The sequence below is a fragment of the Marmota monax genome, unplaced genomic scaffold, assembly GCF_021218885.2.
Source record: "Marmota monax isolate L192 unplaced genomic scaffold, Marmota_monax_Labrador192_F-V1.1 WCK01_AAM20220418_F8-fsc00036, whole genome shotgun sequence".
NCBI lineage: Eukaryota > Metazoa > Chordata > Mammalia > Rodentia > Sciuridae > Marmota > Marmota monax.
The window spans coordinates 3,692,321-3,710,980 of NW_026694491.1; the positions used below are offsets into that span (position 1 = coordinate 3,692,321).

At 35.8% G+C, this 18,660-nt stretch overlaps 1 protein-coding gene across 4 annotated transcripts in view; it reads right to left on the minus strand.

The window, feature by feature from the left end:
• Cfap54 (cilia and flagella associated protein 54) overlaps positions 1–18,660 on the minus strand; it is a 295,409-nt gene that overhangs the window by 140,736 nt on the left and 136,013 nt on the right. For all 4 annotated transcript variants that reach the window (XR_009224446.1, XM_046419397.2, XM_046419399.2 and 1 more), the window contains 5 exons: positions 17,338–17,425; positions 16,841–17,050; positions 13,781–13,847; positions 10,258–10,440; positions 7,247–7,333 (listed from right to left, as the gene is read on the minus strand). Coding sequence is in view for 3 of the 4 variants with exons in the window: in XM_046419397.2 (XP_046275353.2) it covers positions 7,247–7,333; positions 10,258–10,440; positions 13,781–13,847; positions 16,841–17,050; positions 17,338–17,425 (635 nt within the window). In the remaining variant the exon portion in view is untranslated. The remainder of the gene's footprint in view (positions 1–7,246; positions 7,334–10,257; positions 10,441–13,780; positions 13,848–16,840; positions 17,051–17,337; positions 17,426–18,660) is intronic.

An 18,660-nucleotide genomic window follows, 5' to 3' on the forward strand; every position in this document is an offset into this window, starting at 1 on the left:
AAGATGGCAGAATAGAGGAGGTACTATTTCTGGCTGCTCTGTAGAATTAACTAAGAAAACAGTCAGGCGGCGTCTCAACAAAGTCTCACCTAGATGGAATACAACATCTCAGAGCAAGCGACAGGACCCCTATACAGTGGATTTTCACAGAAACCACCAGAGCTGCCACCACCTGCACAGAAATCAGAGCTTCGTGTTCCAGTAAGACTCCTGACTCCTGACCCAAAGCTTGCAGTTCCAGTGCACACACAGCTCTCAAACAGCGGAGCAGAATCACCTCATCAGCTGTGCTCCACTCCCATGCAGGTCACAGGCTGCAATCTAGCCATAGCACAAGGCCATCCCAGCTCCCCCCACCTCACCAGACACCCCTGTGCTACAAGCAGACTGACTGCATCTTGGAAAACCTTTCTCACCATTTTTTGTTGTGCGTGGCTATCAGCGCAGACCATTTGAACAGGTACCTGGTTTCCACCTTCCTCCCCTTCCCTCCACCCAGCACAAAACCACTCTCAGCTGAAAGGGCACCGCCCACCAGGAGCAAGCGAAGGGCAAGAGGTCCCGCAGTTGGGACCTGATAAGCAAAACAGGGGAGGGGTCTAAAAACCTGAAGCAAATTAGAGAGGCCAGGATTGATCGGGGAAGCTCCAGGCAGGAGAGGGGGCTCAAGTCTTCTCACCCTGGTTACCTACACAATAGGTAGGTCAGAGACTCCAGCTTAAAACAACTCCACCTACTGGAAGAGAAGAGAAGCAGGAAGGAAATGGAATTCTAAGAGGTTTTTTTGTTGTTCCCTCCCGCCCCAATATTATCCTTCTTCTTTCTCTTCTACCCTTCTATCCTCTGGCTCTCACAACTTCAATAAATGTGAAACCAAGAACTTTACATGAAATAGAATTTTGAGAACTGAGTCACCTGAATAAAAATTATGGAGAATTGCATAAGGCCTCCCCTTTTTAAAAATGTTTTTATTCTCTTTTTTCTTTCTTCTCTCTTTTTTCTCTTTCTTTCTTTCTTTCCCTTTTTCTCTTCTTCTCTTTCTTCTTCTTTCACCCTCCAAATTTTACTATTTTAACATCCTGTAATTTTCTAAATACATATGTGTGTTTGTTTTTTTGTACTCTACTGTCCTCCCATGTACTTGTCTACCCTAAATTACTTCCTCTCTATTCCCCTGCTACTAACACTCTTCATTAGAGTTCTCCTTCAAATTTCCTAAGTTATATTAACCCCATACCCTCACATCTTTCCCCCTTACCATAGCATCCTATGCCCGACCCCCAGTTCACTGTCCGCCACCAGAAACTGTACACCTTTTATAAAACTACTGATTATATTATTTTAAATAATAATTGAATCCAACATTTCTGGACATTGAGATTAACTATAAATGTCTTAATATCAATAATTTGTTCATAGGTGATATACTGTTGATATTAGGATCTGTTAACATTGTCCTTCCCCACAAAGGAGGGATCTTGGAACCATACAAGAGCAATACAAATCTATAGGGTAAAAACAATAAAACTCCAGTCCCACAGAGCTGAAAAGAAAGAAATGTGAGAAACATGAAGAGACAAGGGAAGAAAGTACCACAAACAATTCAACACAACACATCATTAGAAGATGTGTTGAATGTGCAGAAAGAATGACAGGGAAAGATTTCAGGATATACATGATTAAATGCTTTGGGATCTCAAAGAAGACATTAGAAAACAAATACAGGCAGTGAAAGATCACTTTGAAAATGAGCTACATAAACAAATCCAAGAAACAAAAGATCACCTCAACAGGGAGATAGAGGTTATACAAAAAACAAAAACAAAACACACACACACACACACACACACACACAGAAACCCTTGAAATGAAAGAAATAATAAACCAAATTAAAAAATCAAATGACAGCATCACCAACAGAGTAGACCACTTAGAAGATAGGACATCAGACAATGAAGATAAAGTATATCATCTTGAAAAGAATGTAGATAGCACAGTGAAAATGATAAGAAACCACGAGCAGAACATTCAAGAAATATGGGATAGCATAACAAGACCAAATTTAAGAGTTATTAGGAGAGAGGAAGGCATAGAGGTCCAAACCAAGGAGTGAGCAATCTTTTCAATGAAATAATATCAGAAAACTTTCCAGACATGAATAATGAAACAGAAATTCAAATCTAAGAAGCCTACAGGATTCCAAATGTGCAAAATCACAACAGACCCACACCAAGACACATTATAATGAAAATGCCCAACATGCAGAAAAAGGAGAGAATTTTAAAAGCCACAAGAGAAAGGAATCAGATTACATATAGGGGTAAATCAATTAGGATAATGGCAGATTTTTCAACACAGACCCCAAAAGCTAGAAGATCCTGGGACAACATATTTCAAGCTCTGAAAGATAATGGGTGCCAACCAAGAATCTTGTATCCAGCAAAATTAAGCTTCAAATTTGAAGATGAAATAAAAATCTTCCATGATAAACAAAACTTAAAAGAATTTATAGCTAGAAAACCAGCACTACAAAACATCCTTGGCAAAATAGTTCATGAAGAGGAAACAAAAAATAATGAAAACAAGCAAAGGAAATAGTACACTAAAGGAAAAAACTAATCAGAGAAGAAAACCAAATCAAGTTAAATAACAAAAATAAATAAATATGTCTGAAAATGCAAACCATTTTCAATAGAAACCCTAAACATTAATGGCTTAAATTCATCAATCAAAAGATATAGGCTAGCAGATTAAACTGAAAAAAAAAAAAGATTCAACAATATGTTGCCTATAGGAGACTCATCTGTTAGAAAAAGATATACACAGACTGAAGGTGAAAGGTTGGGAAAAATCATACCACTCACATGGACTATGGAAGCAAGCAGGGGTTTCTATACTCATATCAAATAAAGTAGACTTCAAGCCAAAGTTAATTAGAAAGGATAAGGATGGACATTACATACTGCTCAAGGGAACCATATACCAACAAAACATAACAATCATAAATATATATGCCCCAAACAATGGTGCAGCTAAGTTCATCAAACAAACTCTTTCAAGTTCAAGAGTCAAATTGACCACAACACAATAATTATAAGTGACTTTAACACACTTTTCCCACCACTGGATAGATCTTCCAAACAAAAGTTGAATAAAGAAACTATAGAGCTCAATAACACAATTAATAACTTAGACTTAAGTGACATATATAGAATATTTCAACCAGCATCAAGCAGATACACTTTCTTCTCAGCAGCACATGGATCCTTCTCTAAAATAGACCATATACTATGCCACAAAGCAACTCTTAGCAAATACAAAATAGTAGACATACTATCATGTATTTTATCAGATCATAATGGGATGAAATTGGAAATCAACAACAAAATAAAAAATAAAAATTTCTGCATCAAATGGAGACTGAACAATACGCTATTGAATGAACAATGGGTTACAGAAGACATCAAGGAGGAGAGTAGAAAATTCTTAGAGGTAAATGAGAACACAGACACAACATATCGGAATCTTTGGGACACTATTAAAGCAGTACTAAGGAAAATTCATTGCATGGAGTTCATTCCTTAAAAGAAAAAAAAGTCAACTAATAAATGACCTTACATTACATCTCAAAGCCCTAGAAAAAGAAATCAGCAGCAAAAGCAGTAGAAGGTAAGAAATAATTAAAATTTGAGCAGAAATGAATGAAATCAAAACAAAAGAAATAATTTTTAAAAATTGACAAAACTAAAAGTTGGTTCTTTGAAAAAATAAATAAAATTGACAGACCCTTAACCATGCTAACGAAGAGAATGAGAGAGAGTACTCAAATTACTAGCAGATGATATGAAAAAGACAATATCACAACAGACACTACAGAAATACAGAGGATAATTAGAAATTATTTTGAAAACTTATACTCCAATAAAATAGAAGATATTGAAGGCATCAACAAATTTCTTCAGTCATATAATCTGCCCAGGTTGAGTCAGGATGAATACACAGCCAAGTTCTACAAGACTTTTAAGAAGGACTAATACCAATACTCTTCAATTTATTTCAGGAAATAAAAAAAGAGGGAGCACTTCCAAACTCATTCTATAAGGCCAATATCCCCGATTCCAAAACCAGACAAAGACATTTCAAAGAAAGAAAACTTCAGACCAATATGTCTAATGAACATAGATGCAAAAATTCTCAATAAAATTCTGGCAAATAAAATACAAAAACATATCAAAAAGATTGTGTACCATGATCAAGTGGATTCATCCCAGGGATGCAAAGTTGGTTCAACATACGAAAATCAATAAATGTAATTCATCACGTCAATAGAATTAAAGATAAGAATCATTTGATCATCCTCGATAGATGCAGAAAAAGCATTTGACAAAATACAGCACCCCTTTATGTTCAAAACACCAGAAAAACTAGGGATAACAGGAACATATCTCAACATCGTAAAGGCTATCTATGCTAAGCCTCAGGCCAACATCATTCTTAATGGAGAAAAACTGAAGGCATGCCCTCTAAAATCTGGAACAAGACAGGGATGCCCTCTTTCACCACTTCTATTCAACATAGTTCTTGAAACACTGGCCAGAGCAATTAGACAGACGAAAGAAATTAAAAGGATATGTATAGGAAAAGAAGAAATTAAATTAGCTCTATTTGTTGACGATATGATTCTATACCTAGAAGACCCAAAAAACTCCACCAGAAAAATTCTAGAACTAGTGCATGAATTCAGCAAAGTAGCAGGATATAAAATCAACACCCATAAATCAAAGGCATTTCTGTATATCAGTGACAAAGCCTCTGAGAAGGAAATGAGGAAAACTATCCCATTCACAATATCCTCAAAAAAATAAGATACTTGGGAATCAACTTAACAAAAAAGGTGAACAATCTATACAATGAAAACTACAGAACCCTAAATAAAGAAAACAAACAAGACCTTAGAAGATGGAAGGATCTACCTTGCTCTTGGAAAGGCAGAATTAATATTATCAAAATGACCATACTGCCAAAAGTACAATACAGATTTAATTCTAATCAAAATCCCAATGGCATTCCTCATAGAAATAGAAAAGGCAATCATGAAATTCATATGGAAAAATAAGAGACCAAGAATAGCTAAAGCAATCCTAAGCAGGAAGAGAGAAACAGGTGGTATTGCTATACCAGACCTTAAACTATACTACAGAGCAACAGTAACAAAAACAGCATGATATTGGCACCAAAACAGGCTGGTAGACCAATAGTACAGAATAGAGGACACAGAGACCAACCCACAAAATTACAATTATCTTATATTAGACAAAGGTGCCAAAAACATGCACTGGAGAAAAGATAGCATCTTCAACAAATGGTGCTGGGAAAACTGGAAATCCATATGTAACAAAATGAAATTAAACCCATATCTCTCACCATGAACAAAACTTAACTCAAAATGGATCAAGGAATTAAACCAGAGACTCTGCATCTAATAGAAGAAAAAATAGGCCCTAATCTTTAAAAAAAAAAAAAAAATTATTTTTTTAGGTGTAGATGAACACAACACAATGCCTTTTTTTTTTTTTTTTTTTATGTGGTGCTGAGGATCGAACCCGGCTCTCACCTGTGTTAGGTGAGCGCTCTACCGGTGAGCCACAATCCCAGACCGGCCCTATTCTTCATCATGTGGGATTAGGCCCTAACTTCCTTAATAAGACTCCTATAACACAAAAATTAAAATCAGAAATCAATAAATGGGATGGAATCAAACTAAAACATTTTTTTCTCAGCAAAAGAAACAATCTGTGAGGTGAACAGAGAGCCTACATCCTGGGAGCAAATCTTTATCCCTCACACATCAGATAGAGCATTTATCTCTAGGATATATAAAGTATCCACCAAAATATAAACACCAAAATATAAATAACCCAATTAATAAAGTAGCCAAGGACCTGAACAGACACTTCTCAGAAGAGGATATACAATCAGTCAACAAATATATGAAAAAATGCTCATCATCTCTAGCAATCAGAGAAATTCAAATCAAAACTACTCTAAGATATCATCTCACTCCAGTCAGAATGGCAGCCATTATGAAGACAAACAACAATAAGTGTTGGCAACGATGTGGAGAAAAAGGTACAGTCATACATTGCTGGTGGGACTACAAATTGGTGCAGTCAATTTGGAAAGCAGTATGTAGATTCCTTGGAAATCTGGGAATGGAACCACCATTTGACCCAGCTATCCCTCTCCTTGTACTATGCCCAAAGGACTTAAAAACAGCACACTACAGGGACACAGCCACATTAATGTTTATAGCAGCACAATTCACAATAGCTAAACTGTGGAATCAACCTAGATGTCCTTCAGTGGATGAATGGATAAAAAAAAATGTGACATATATACACAATGGAATTTTACTCAGCAATAAAAAAGAACAAAACCATGGCGTTTGCAGGTAAATGGATGGGGTTGGGGAAAATAATACTAAGTGAAGTCAGCCAATCCCAAAAAAACAAATTCTGAATGTTTTCTCTGATATAGGGGGTTGACTCATATTGGGGTAGGGAGGAAGAGCATGGGAGGAATAGATGAATTCTAGGTAGGGAAGAGGGGTGGGAGGGAAGAGGAGGGGGCAGGTGATTAGCAAGGATGGTGGAATGTGATGGACATCATTATACAAAGTACATGTATGAAGACTTGAATTGGGTGTTAATATACTTTATATACAAACAGAGATAAAAAAATGTGGTATATATGTGTATTAAGAATTGTAATGCTAAAAAAAAGAATAGAGTTATCTTAGATTAGGTAGAGGGAAGTGAAAGGAGGGGAAGGCAATGTGGGGATAAGAAAGATAGTAGAATGAAACAGACATTATTACTGTATGTATGTATGTGACTGTATGACCAAAATGATTCTAAAATATGCATACTCAGAAAAAAATGAGAAATTATATCCCATCTATGTATGACATATCAAAGTATATAAGTGCATAAATTATATAAATTCCTGGTGTTAGTTGAGTATTGTTTCTAGAGGTAGCCGTTCCTCACTCCATTGTGGCACAAGCATAAAATGATCAAAACCTTTTTAACTGGCTATTTCTTATACTTGATTACAATGATGTGAAAGTTATTTTTTATCAATATACCACAAAATTATTATCAGCTTATTATTATGAGTATTAGAGTCAAATTAATGCATAACAGTACTCATAATAGTTAAAGGATATCAAATGTTTATGACATACCTTGAGGATTCTCGCTTCTAGATTTCTGACAATGTCTTGGCAAATTCCAGAAACAAAATATTGGTATAATGCAAGGAGAGGCAGAACCTGCCAGGGGAAAAACACCCTGTTTCAAATATATTTCATCAAGTTAGTAACCTAGTAATCAAATTTATCCAAACATTTAGCCAGGCATGATGGTGCACACCTGTAATCCCAGCAATTTGGGAGAGTGAAACAGGAGAATGGCAAGTTGGAGACAGTCTCACCAGTTTAGCAAGACCCTGTCTCAAATAAAAAATAAAACAAGCTGCGGATGTGACTCAGTGAGGTGCAACCCTGGGTTCAATCTCCGGGATCACAAAAATAAAAATTAGGATATGTGATTATAAAGTATTCATTGAGTTTCCACGCTAGCAAACTAAATCATTTGGCATAAGTAAAGAAATCTGGCTAGCAAACGCCTTATTAATTTCAGGGACTTACAGTTCCTTGTAGATACCATTTGGTATCCCAAAATGAGGCTTCATGTCTCTTTAAGCATGGAAAAATTAAAATCCAATTAATTATTTTCCTTGAAAAAACTAACATAAACGAAGCCTGTGGAAAATTTCTACCAAATGAGCAATCAAATAAGTGTAAAATTTAAAGCAAAAGAACTCACATTCATGTCCCCTAACTAGTTCTTACTTATTCATATCAGTGTCAGCCACTTTGTGTTTTCGATTAGTAATTTTTTCATTGGTAAAAACAAGTTTAAAACATGTCCATTATGTGCGAGGCACTATTGAGTGAGAAGAAAATCTAACAAGTTCCAGCCTTTACATAGCATGTATTCTACTGATTAAAACCCAGCCTTCCTCTTCACATAATATTTTAAGTTTTCTAGAATCAAATCAAAAGCTCAATTATTTTTGAGGTCTCATGGCTCTAAGTGAAGGCTAATAAACAATCAATATTTCCATTAACTCAACCACTATCCATCCAGAGACAAGACAGTTTTGCTTGGACATTGGAACGGCCCCTGGTCTCAGTTCAAATCTGAAGTTCTGTTCCTGCAGCTGTAGCCTGACCCTCCAAAGGAAGATGAAATAAGAATTGAGAACCCCATTGTTTAGCAAAGTTATTTCCTATGGTTCTGCAGCTCTGGGTCCCCTAGCAAATGTTATATTTGAAAGAAGTCTCCTTAGCCACTTGGCTGCTTCTGAAGAAGGTCAATAAGTAGAAACAGTTACTTTTTACAAGTTTAGCTGGGGAACCTCTAATGGTAGGTCAATTGGTGGCTGCTAACAGCAACAACTATTTTAAAAATTTTTTAATATTTATTTTTTTAGTTATAGGTGGACACAATACCTTTATTTTATTTTTATATAGGATATGTTATTACAAAGTATTCATTGAGTTTCCATGCTAGCAAACTAAACCATTTGGCATAAGTAAAGAAATCTGGCTAGCAGTGTCTCACACATGCTAGGCAAGCACTCAACTCTGAGCTACAACCCCAGCCCACAGCAACAGCTTTTTAAAAAGGACAAGAACTAGTCTTAAATGACTTCAAACATAATGCAATCTATTTTTCTACAATTATGCATTACAAACATAACATAGAACCTTTTCTACAATTAATGTAGCACAAAACATTAAGAGTTTGTGATTACCTTTGAGATTTAGGTTTTTTTTTTCTTTAGTGAGAAATAAAACACACAATTTTATTGCTGAAAGTTGCTCAATTATTCAGGGAAAAAAACATTCTCAATTTCTTAAGCTTTATAGAGGGAAAAACAAGTCTCATTTCTCTTCCAATGCAGTGATATGTATTATATATGAATATGAGTAGGCAGCTAAAGGTTACCCAGGGAATAGGATCATTTTCTCAATCTAGAAATGAATCCCTTTACCAGGAAGAGGAGCACCATTTTATTATTATTTTTAATAGACATTTTCATCCCAAATCTGCCCAGTGTTAAAAGCATTGATAAATTGAAGAGGTGCTTTTAACACCTCTTCATTTTAATACCTGATTTTATAATTTAACAATACATTTCAGGGGCAATAAATGTTTTTTAAAAGATGTTTATTTTTTAGGTATAGATGGACACAACACAATGCCTTTATTTTTATGGGGGGCTGAGAATCGAACCCGAGTCCCATCCGTGCTAGGCGAGCGCTCTACCGCTGAGCCACAATCCCAGCCTCAATAAATATTTTTAATATAAAGAGAGAGTTGAATTTAGAAGAACAATATGCCAAGAGAATAGAAAATAATACATGAAAAACAGTATGAAAGTTATGGAGTAAAGGAAAATAGTAAACGGAGAAGGAAAAGATGTCAAGAAGCAAACATAGGGGGGAAAGAGAGACAAAAATAAGAGTATAAGAGGAAGAGAGAAAAGAGCTTAAAAAAAGAAAATAGATATGAGGATTAATAAAACACACCAAATTGTTTTTAAATGCAACCAACTTTATCTTATATACTGTGATTTCTTTCCCCAGGAAAGGAGAGCTATATTTGGACTTCGGGGTTTCCTAGGACATTAGGAATTTTCTACTTTTTATCTCATCGTTAGAGTGGATTGTTCTCTTTGATGTACCCTTGACAGAGAAAAGACACGAGACACAAGAAACGTATTTCAATATGGAAGTACATTCATAGTTTGGGTATTGATAAGAACTGAACAACTTAATGCTGTAAGTTACTAGCGCACTACACTCCTATGTTTGATGTTATCTACCAATGACACAGTCTAGTCAATTTCACCATGTCTTAAGAATAAAAGAAGTGAAGTAATAGAATAAAAAGGGACAAAATACAATGTAAACAATGATGTCAAAATACAATGTACAAAATACAATGCAAACAATGTTAAAGAAAGACTGTTAATTAATATATTTTATTTGTAAGTATAGATAAGAATCCTAAATATAAAAGTGAAGTAAGAACTTTAGAACACTAGCTAAACCTGAAAAGTAGAAAGTAAGTGGGGAAATATGCCAAAGCGGATTAAAAGTTGTTGGTTTCACAAATTACTCACCATTAGATTTTGCTTAGCATAGTGCAGTTCACGTATGATGTAATACAAGCTGGCAACTACAGAGCAGATGTCAGCCCTGTGTCTATCGGAGAAGAGTTCAATGCCTGGGAGAAGCTGAGTGATTTCATACTGAGCATAACAACGTTCAGCTTTAGGATGTGGAAGTGTGGTTCGAAGCAAACCCTGAAAATGATATACAGTAAAATAAAAAGCTATAAATTGCACTTGCAATGATAAAACCAAAAAATAAGTACATGCTATCACTTCCTAAAGTGCTTAGCACATGTCTAACATACTATACTCCATAATAAACAGTAATTATATTATTATAATTATTAATATTACTGTAATATTAATTATTATTGCTTTTATCAGGCAAGATGGGCTTTTAAAATTCCATGGTAGTTGTATATTTATTATTTTCAAAGAAATTACCATTATGTAAAGTATTTAGTGAGAGTCAATTTGTGTTGGACTTTTCTAATAGTTTTTTTATAAACATTATTTCACTTAAAGCTCATCTAATCCATTCTTAGAAGGAAGAATCACCATCTCAGAAGTTACATAATTGTGGTATAATCAATCACCTTATCTGAAGTCCCACAGCTAATGATTGCAGAAAAGACATTCAAAGTCATGTCTGTATAACCAAAAAATCTATATCAAGATTATAAATTGAGAAAATAACAACTTGAAGTCTAAATTAAGGACAGGTAATTCCAAACTTTCAACTGCAATAAATATAAAGATGATCTGGTTAATGTGACACTATCTCTTGGTAACTTACATGATCAACATTGTACTAGATTCTGGGAAAACAAGATGAATACTTTTGTGGTTTAGATGTGAAGTGTCCCCCAAAAGCTCATCTGTGAAACATGCAAGAAGTTCAGAGAAGAAATCATTGGGTTACAAGAGCCTTAACCCAAATCAGTAAATTAATACTTGATGGGATTAAGTGAGTGGTGACTGAAGGCAGGTGGGGTGTGGCTGAAAGAAGTGGGGCATTGGAGAAGGGGTGTCTTTGGGGTAAGTATTTTGTATTTGTCGAGTGGAGTATCTCTCTGCTTCCTGATCACCATGTGAGTTGCTTCCCTCCATTACACTTTTAAGCCATTGATATCCTGCCTTACCATGAGATATGGAGCCTGCTGTCTACAGACTCTTAACTAAAATTATAAAATACGATGCTAGTTTATATACAAATTTTCCATTCACAGACAAAATAGATTACATCATTATTTTTAAAACTTTGATATTTTATTGTTTATATGTACTAGAATATAAAGATATTAATCTCATTTGGTTTTCTGCAGTGATGAAGTGAATATTGTTGTAACTACAGATCTCTGAAACTGTGAGCCCCCAAATAAACTTCTCCTCCTCTACAATTGTGCTGGTCATGTCTTTTAGTCATAGCAGCAAATAAAGTTGACTAAAACAAATACATAAAACCCAATTTTACATTTAGAAGTATTTCTTTGATTATCTTAACTAATTCTTTTCTTTTTTTTTTTTTTTTTAGAATATTCATGTTTTATATTTATATAAGACATTTTTTCTTATAATATTGGAGTTTGAAAGATGCAAAGAAAACATTGATAATTACTTAAAATCCAGTGACCCAGAGATACCCAGTTCTAATATTTTGATGTTCTTCTTACCAGTCTTTTTTTCTTTTTTTTTTTTTTTTTTTGGTGGAGGTGGGCGGTAATTGGGGCTTACCAATTTTTATTTCTGTACTTTATTTTTTTTTTTAATTTTTTATTGTTGGCTGTTCAAAACATTACATAGTTCTTGATATATCATATTTCACAATTTGATTCAAGTGGGTTATGAGCTCCCATTTTTACCCCATATACAGATTGCAGAATCACATCAGTTACACATCCATTGATTTACATATTGCCATACTAGTGTCTGTTGTATTCTGCTGCCTTTCCTATCCTCTACTATCCCCCCTCCCCTTCCCTCCCCTCCCCTCCCCTCTTCCCTCTCTGCTCCCTCTACTGACATTCGTTTGTCCCCCTTATATTATTTTTCCCCTTCCCCTCACTTCCTCTTGTATGTACTTTTGTATAACTCTGAGGGTCTCCTTCCATTTCCATGCATTTTCCCTTCTCTCTCCCTTTCCCTCCCACCTCTCATCCCTGTTTAATGTTAATCTTCTTCTCATGCTCTTCGACCCTACTCTGTTCTTAGTTACTCTCCTTATATCAAAGAAGACATTTGGCATTTGTTTTTTAGGGATTGGCTAGCTTCACTTAGCATAATCTGCTCTAATGCCATCCATTTCCCTGTAAATTCTATGATTTTGTCATTTTTTAATGCAGAGTAATACTCCATTGTGTATAAATGCCACATTTTTTTTATCCATTCATCCATTGAAGGGCATCTAGGTTGGTTCCACAGTCTAGCTATTGTGAATTGTGCTGCTATGAACATCGATGTAGCAGTGTCCCTGTAGCATGCTCTTTTTAGGTCTTTAGGGAATAGACCGAGAAGGGGAATAGCTGGGTCCTAATTCTTTTCTTGATGATGAATGCACTATAAATTTTTAAAATTTATATCGGGAAAGAATTTTAATCAGATTGCTTATTAAGATTATATGGGATCCTATTCTAAAATACTAGGTAGTTGTTGAAATTTTTAATCTCACAAATTTGCTTTAAAAATCTTAAGAAGAATGAGCAGACTTTTAAAATTAATCCCACCATCTGCTTTTTATTTTAGTTATAGCATTACTAATACAGCAATATTTAATGTCCAAGTTAAACGAAAAACTGAACATTTTTTAAAATCACATATTTGCTAAAACATAAGCAGCATTATCTTCAAAAACAAGGAATATGAGAAAGTAAAACTGAGATATAAGGAGTCTGGGTCAGATCATCATTATTCCCTTCCCACTCTTGCCTCCTTCCCTCTTCCCTTTGAAGCACAGGCAGAAGGTATTTGGAATATGAAAAAATTGCAAAGTCTGTCCTTATATTCAAAGGAGCTTTTCCCAAAGAACTTATCTATCCAGATTTCAGATGCTCTTAGCCTCCTCTGATACACATAACAAGGGTTATCTGTCCATCTGCCAAAGTAAACAGAACCTTTAGCAGACTGCAAAGGCCCCTGGCTGCATCCCTGAATCTCAGAATGTCTTGTATTTCAGATAAAAGCTCCTTTCTTCTTCAGTGAAGTCAAACCAAAATCCTGAGACACAAAAGCACTCCTCTTCTAGTCTTCAACTTATTACTTGCTTTTTAGATGACATATTTTACATCATGCAACCCAACAAAACTTAATTTAAAGTTGAGGTAACTTAAGGCAACCATTTGAAGTCAAACAGACTGGCTTCATAGGGACCAACTACTAACTTGATCTTACCAAAGAAGAAATGGGCTTGTGATATTTAATCACAGTTCATGCTATTTTCCTACCTGTGAGCTTTACGAAATTTAATAACAATAGCACTTCTTTTTTTTTTTCTAGAATAGTCATGCTATTGTAGAAAACACATATCAAGTGTTACCTGAAAGAGTAATGCAGAAAAAATGCAGCAGCTGATTCTCTTGTTAACGTTCAGGGTTATAATAAACCTAAGTGAGAATAAGAAAAAACAATTATTAGACAATTTTCCAAAATATTTTGATATAAATATATGTCTTTAGACATATATCTAGGACACAGAAAATAAAAGATAAACGTAAAAAAACATGAAGAAGAAAATGGAAAATTAGCCATAATCTTACCCCCTAAACATGATTTCTGGTAACAGTTTGGTTAGTTTCCTTCTAGATTTTTCTATACATGGCTATATAAAGGAAAACAAAAATACTTGCATATTAAGATTAAAATTATAAAATATAATGCTAGCTTTATATACAAATTTTCCATTCACAGACATAATAGATTACATCATTATTTTTTAAAACTTTGATATTTTATTATTTATATGTACTAGAATATAAAAATATTAATCTCATTTGGTTTTCTCCAGTGATGAAGTGAATATTGTTGTAACTACATTTTTGAGCATGTATCCTTCTAATTCCGCTGGATAAATCCTTCAGAGTGGAATTTGGGGGTAGAAAATGAAGTAACAATTAAGATTTTTAATGAGTATAGTTAAATAACCATAATTAGTTATAACCATAATGAATATGGCTGTTAAACCCCAAATATTGCAAAACATATATTCTCACTAGCCATTTATTATAGAGCTGCTCACACTAAGTCTCTCTGCCAAAAATTAAGATAATTTTTCCATTTACTATTGTCCCTTTTGATGCCCCTAAGAACATTGTGAGTTTCCTTTACATGGGTCTTGAAATATGCATTTGCAGCTGTAAACCGTGTTGCCTGCTCCTGAATCTTACTTAGATAAAACCCATCAGCCTCATTGTATTAATAACATTGTTCCTCTGACCTCGGCTTCTCTGTGTAGATATTTGACTGTGGTATTTTGCAGTGTAAAGAGTTCAGTTCACTCAGAGTCTGGGAGAAGAGCTCAAGGACCCCTGCCCTTCCCTGTGGACTCAGGTTTTTGGAAGTCAGACCTCCAGCTGGGTAAACAGGAAATGGCTTTCTTTTTGGTTGAAATCACTGGGTGATAACTTCAGACACAGAGCTGAGGTGCCTCTGGCAAGAAAGCCAGAGCTGTTCATTTCCAAGTTGTGACCTTCCTCCCTTGGCTTTTCTAGTCCCAATCACCAACCTCTACTGTCATAAGTGGTGTGTGTGTGTGTGTGTGTGTGTGTGTGTGTGTCTGTCTGTCTGTGTGTCTGTCTAAGGATAAATTCCTTTTCAGGAGCACAAAAAAAATCAAACTTGATTGAAGTTTAAAAGATCTTTCATGGGTAGTGCCTTTAAAGTGGCAATTTCTTATTTCCCCTGCCTAAAGATACTACTCTTTTAAAAATATGAAAAAACTAACTTGGAGAAGTTATTGTTTCAGTTTGCTCTAAGGCTCAAAACAGAATGCAGGTTTTTGGCCACCACGCCCTCTAGGTGAGCTAAAGGAAAAACTGGAGAGGTATACTTCTACTGTTTCTTTAATTTTTACATTTCTCTCATTATCCAAATATTCAAGGTATTTGTGTGTGGTAACTATTCAGCATTATGATCAACATTCACATACATTATACATGACATCCTGAACAATGGGCCTCAATAAAATCCATGTCTTACGCTCTAGAACCTGTGAATGTGTCACTTTACGTGGCAGAAAAGTCTTTGCAGATGTGATTGAATTAAGGACCTTGAGATGGCACAACCGTCCTGGATTTTATTCAGGTAGATCAGAGTCAGAGAAGGAGATGTAGGGGGTGGAAGTGGAGGTCCTAGAGAGCCAAAAAGCAAGAGGGTGACAGCAAAAGAGAAAGATGGAGGGCAGCTGGTCTTAAGGATAGATGGGGCTTTGGCTGTGGAATGCAGAAGAACCCCAAAGCTGGAAAAGGCCAGGAAACAGATTGTTCCCTGGAGCCTCCAGAGGAAGCACATCCCCACCGATGCCTTGATTTTAATACTTCTGAACTTCACAACTGTAAGATAATAAATTTGTGTACATGCTGGGGGTGTAGCTCAACAGTAGTGCTAGCCCACTTTGTGTGAAGCCCTGGGTTCCATCCCAGCACAGCAAAACAACAAAACCATTTTGTTTTAAGTCACTAAGTTTGTAGCAATTTGTCACAGCAGGAATAGGAAACTAATCCTACTGCATTATGGGCTAAACTGTATCCCCTCACAATTTGTGTATAGACATCTTAACCCCTCAGTAACCTCAGAATGTAATTGTACTTGGAGATAGGGTCTCCAAAAAGGTACTTGAGTTAAAAAGAGGTCATATGAATGGACCTTGACCTAATATGATTGGTGTCTGCAGAAGAAAGAGATTAGAACACAGACCAGTACAGAGGAGAGGCCATAGGAGGACACGGTGAGAAAATGGCCCTTTACAAACGAAGGAAAGAGGCCTCAGAGGAAACCAATCAGCCAACATCTTGATCTCAGATGTCCAGACTCCAGAACTCTGAGATGATACATTTCTGGTGCTTATGCCCAGTCTGTGATACTTTGTTATGGAAAGCCAAGCACACTGTTAGCATGAGTCATGTAATTTTCACCATCACCATTTATAGATGAGGACATGAGGCTGAGAAAGAATGAGTGACATGCCAAGGGTACAGGGTTTCAATAATACTCTTGACCCTTCCCACATCAGCCAGCCTCCATCGTTATTCTTGCCTCCGTGCCAACTATTCCTTCTCTCACTTCTTCAACAGGTAGTCAATGAGTGCCAGACACGTGGGATACCTCCGTGAATAAAGCAAAGACCTATCTATGCTGATGTGGTGCTCCTACTTTAGAGCTGGGAGGTGTGGGGGTGGAAGTGGAGGTCCTAGAAAGCTAAAAAGCCAAGAGTATGAGAGCAAAAGAGAAAGATGGAGAAGATGGTCAAAACCAATAAACATCACCAATGAGTAATCCATATTACCCTGCATGGTGGGGATATAACTTTCCAAGAAGATAGCACTTGTGGCTATTGCACAAAGGGTAGCTAGGATGTGGGTCATTCCATCCTCATACTCACTGTGCTATCTTTGCGGATATGACTGCACCTTGAAGACACCCCCAAATGCCAACTTTTGATAGAAATTCCTCACTGTAGTCTTTGAAGTTCTGAGGTGAACAACTATTGGGGGCACTGGTGGAGGAGGGGACAAATTCTTTCCATGTATGTAGAACATCTGGTTTTCTGAATATATCATCAAGAGCTTGACACCAACACTTAAAAGCAGCCCTAGAACAAAAAAAGCATCAAGTGGTATGTTTTCCAAGACTGGTCTTCAAGCCCACCTTCCAAAAGGAAAAGTAAATAGGGTGAAAAAAAAAATATTCAATGAAGACATTAGAAAATAAATCTATACCATCCATTGTTCATAACAGTTTCTCTCAAGTAGCATTTGATACTATAAAATGAAGCATGGTGCAACTAAAATTTATGGAAAACAATATTTTTCCTAATTATTAAAATCTTTGACAAACAAAAGAAGTTAGCCCTTGACCTATTAACTCCTAAAAATCTACCTTTTCTTTTCTGCAAAGATGAGAAGATTTCCAAGTGTATGGAGTGCCTGAACTTTAAGACTTCTTTGATTGCTGGCATGGAGAACATCTGTATTTTTAATCAAGTAAAAGAACAAATGTCAGTTGCAAGAGAAATATTTCCTTTTTATTTGCAAGAATATTTTAAACTGCATTACTCCTTAACCATGTAGATTGCAGTAAGAAAGCTTCAAGTTAATAGTGCCTTCAAATGTCACACTATATTTATATACCCAGAGAGAGCAAACAATGTTTTATTTGAACACATAGGAACAGGAGATTGGGATGAAGTCAGACAGGGAGAGATGGTGAAAAGGGAGAAAGGCACAGATACATGGGAATGATGGGGATGACTGGAGCACAGTTTTCTTGAGAAGGTAAACTGGGAGCCTGAGGACAGAGGTCGGGTCTGATTCTGGAGGCCCCTGATTGCCAGGTGCTGAATTGTGGAGGCTGCCCTATAGCAACTGGGGAGGCCCAAAGAGTTTTCTTTGAGCAGAGATGTGACAAGATCACAGCAAAGCAGAATTTTTCTTTTACCTAAATCCAGAAAATATATCTTCAGTATCATGCAAATTTGTTTGTTTGTTTTTTAATAAATGCGTGCTTTCAGGAAGCTAGGAGGCCAACCAACATGGAAGTGGTTCCTCATGAGGCAGTACTGTCTTGGAGGGCATTTTAGAAATTTAAGAAAGGATTTTGTTAGTTGTCACATTGGTGCATTTTCTGGTATTTTATAGGTGAGAACCGGAAATTCTGGATGGCCTGTAATACACAGAAACTTCCCCACAGTTAAAAAAAAAAAAAAAAAAGTGCAAAATATCTTTAAAATTAACTTGGTCTGATATCTAACCTCATTTTACACATAAAAGAGTATTTTTGCATGATTTTAAACATCCTAAATTTTCCAGAAATACAATCAATGTAGAACTTTGTTTTGTTCAGAATGTTATCAAGACTTATTTGCCATTTTAGAAAATCATATTATCTAAGTTAATAATGCTAATAATTCTTAAGTCACCAATACAACACACCTGTGTCAGTTTATCCGTAGCTATCATATCATGGTGATTGCACATAGAGGACAGAAGCATCTGACCACCTCTTCACACCTTCTAATGCCTGAGCATTTATATGCTAACACACGAGTTCTTTTATTATAAAGTGATTTTGTTTAATTTATCCTTTACTTTATGAGGCAGGAGGCAAGAAATAAAAATAGGTATAAAGGAGACTAATGGGGTAGAGAAAAGCAACTGTCACTTGAAACCTAAAAACCTTCAAGAGCACCACACCTATAATCAC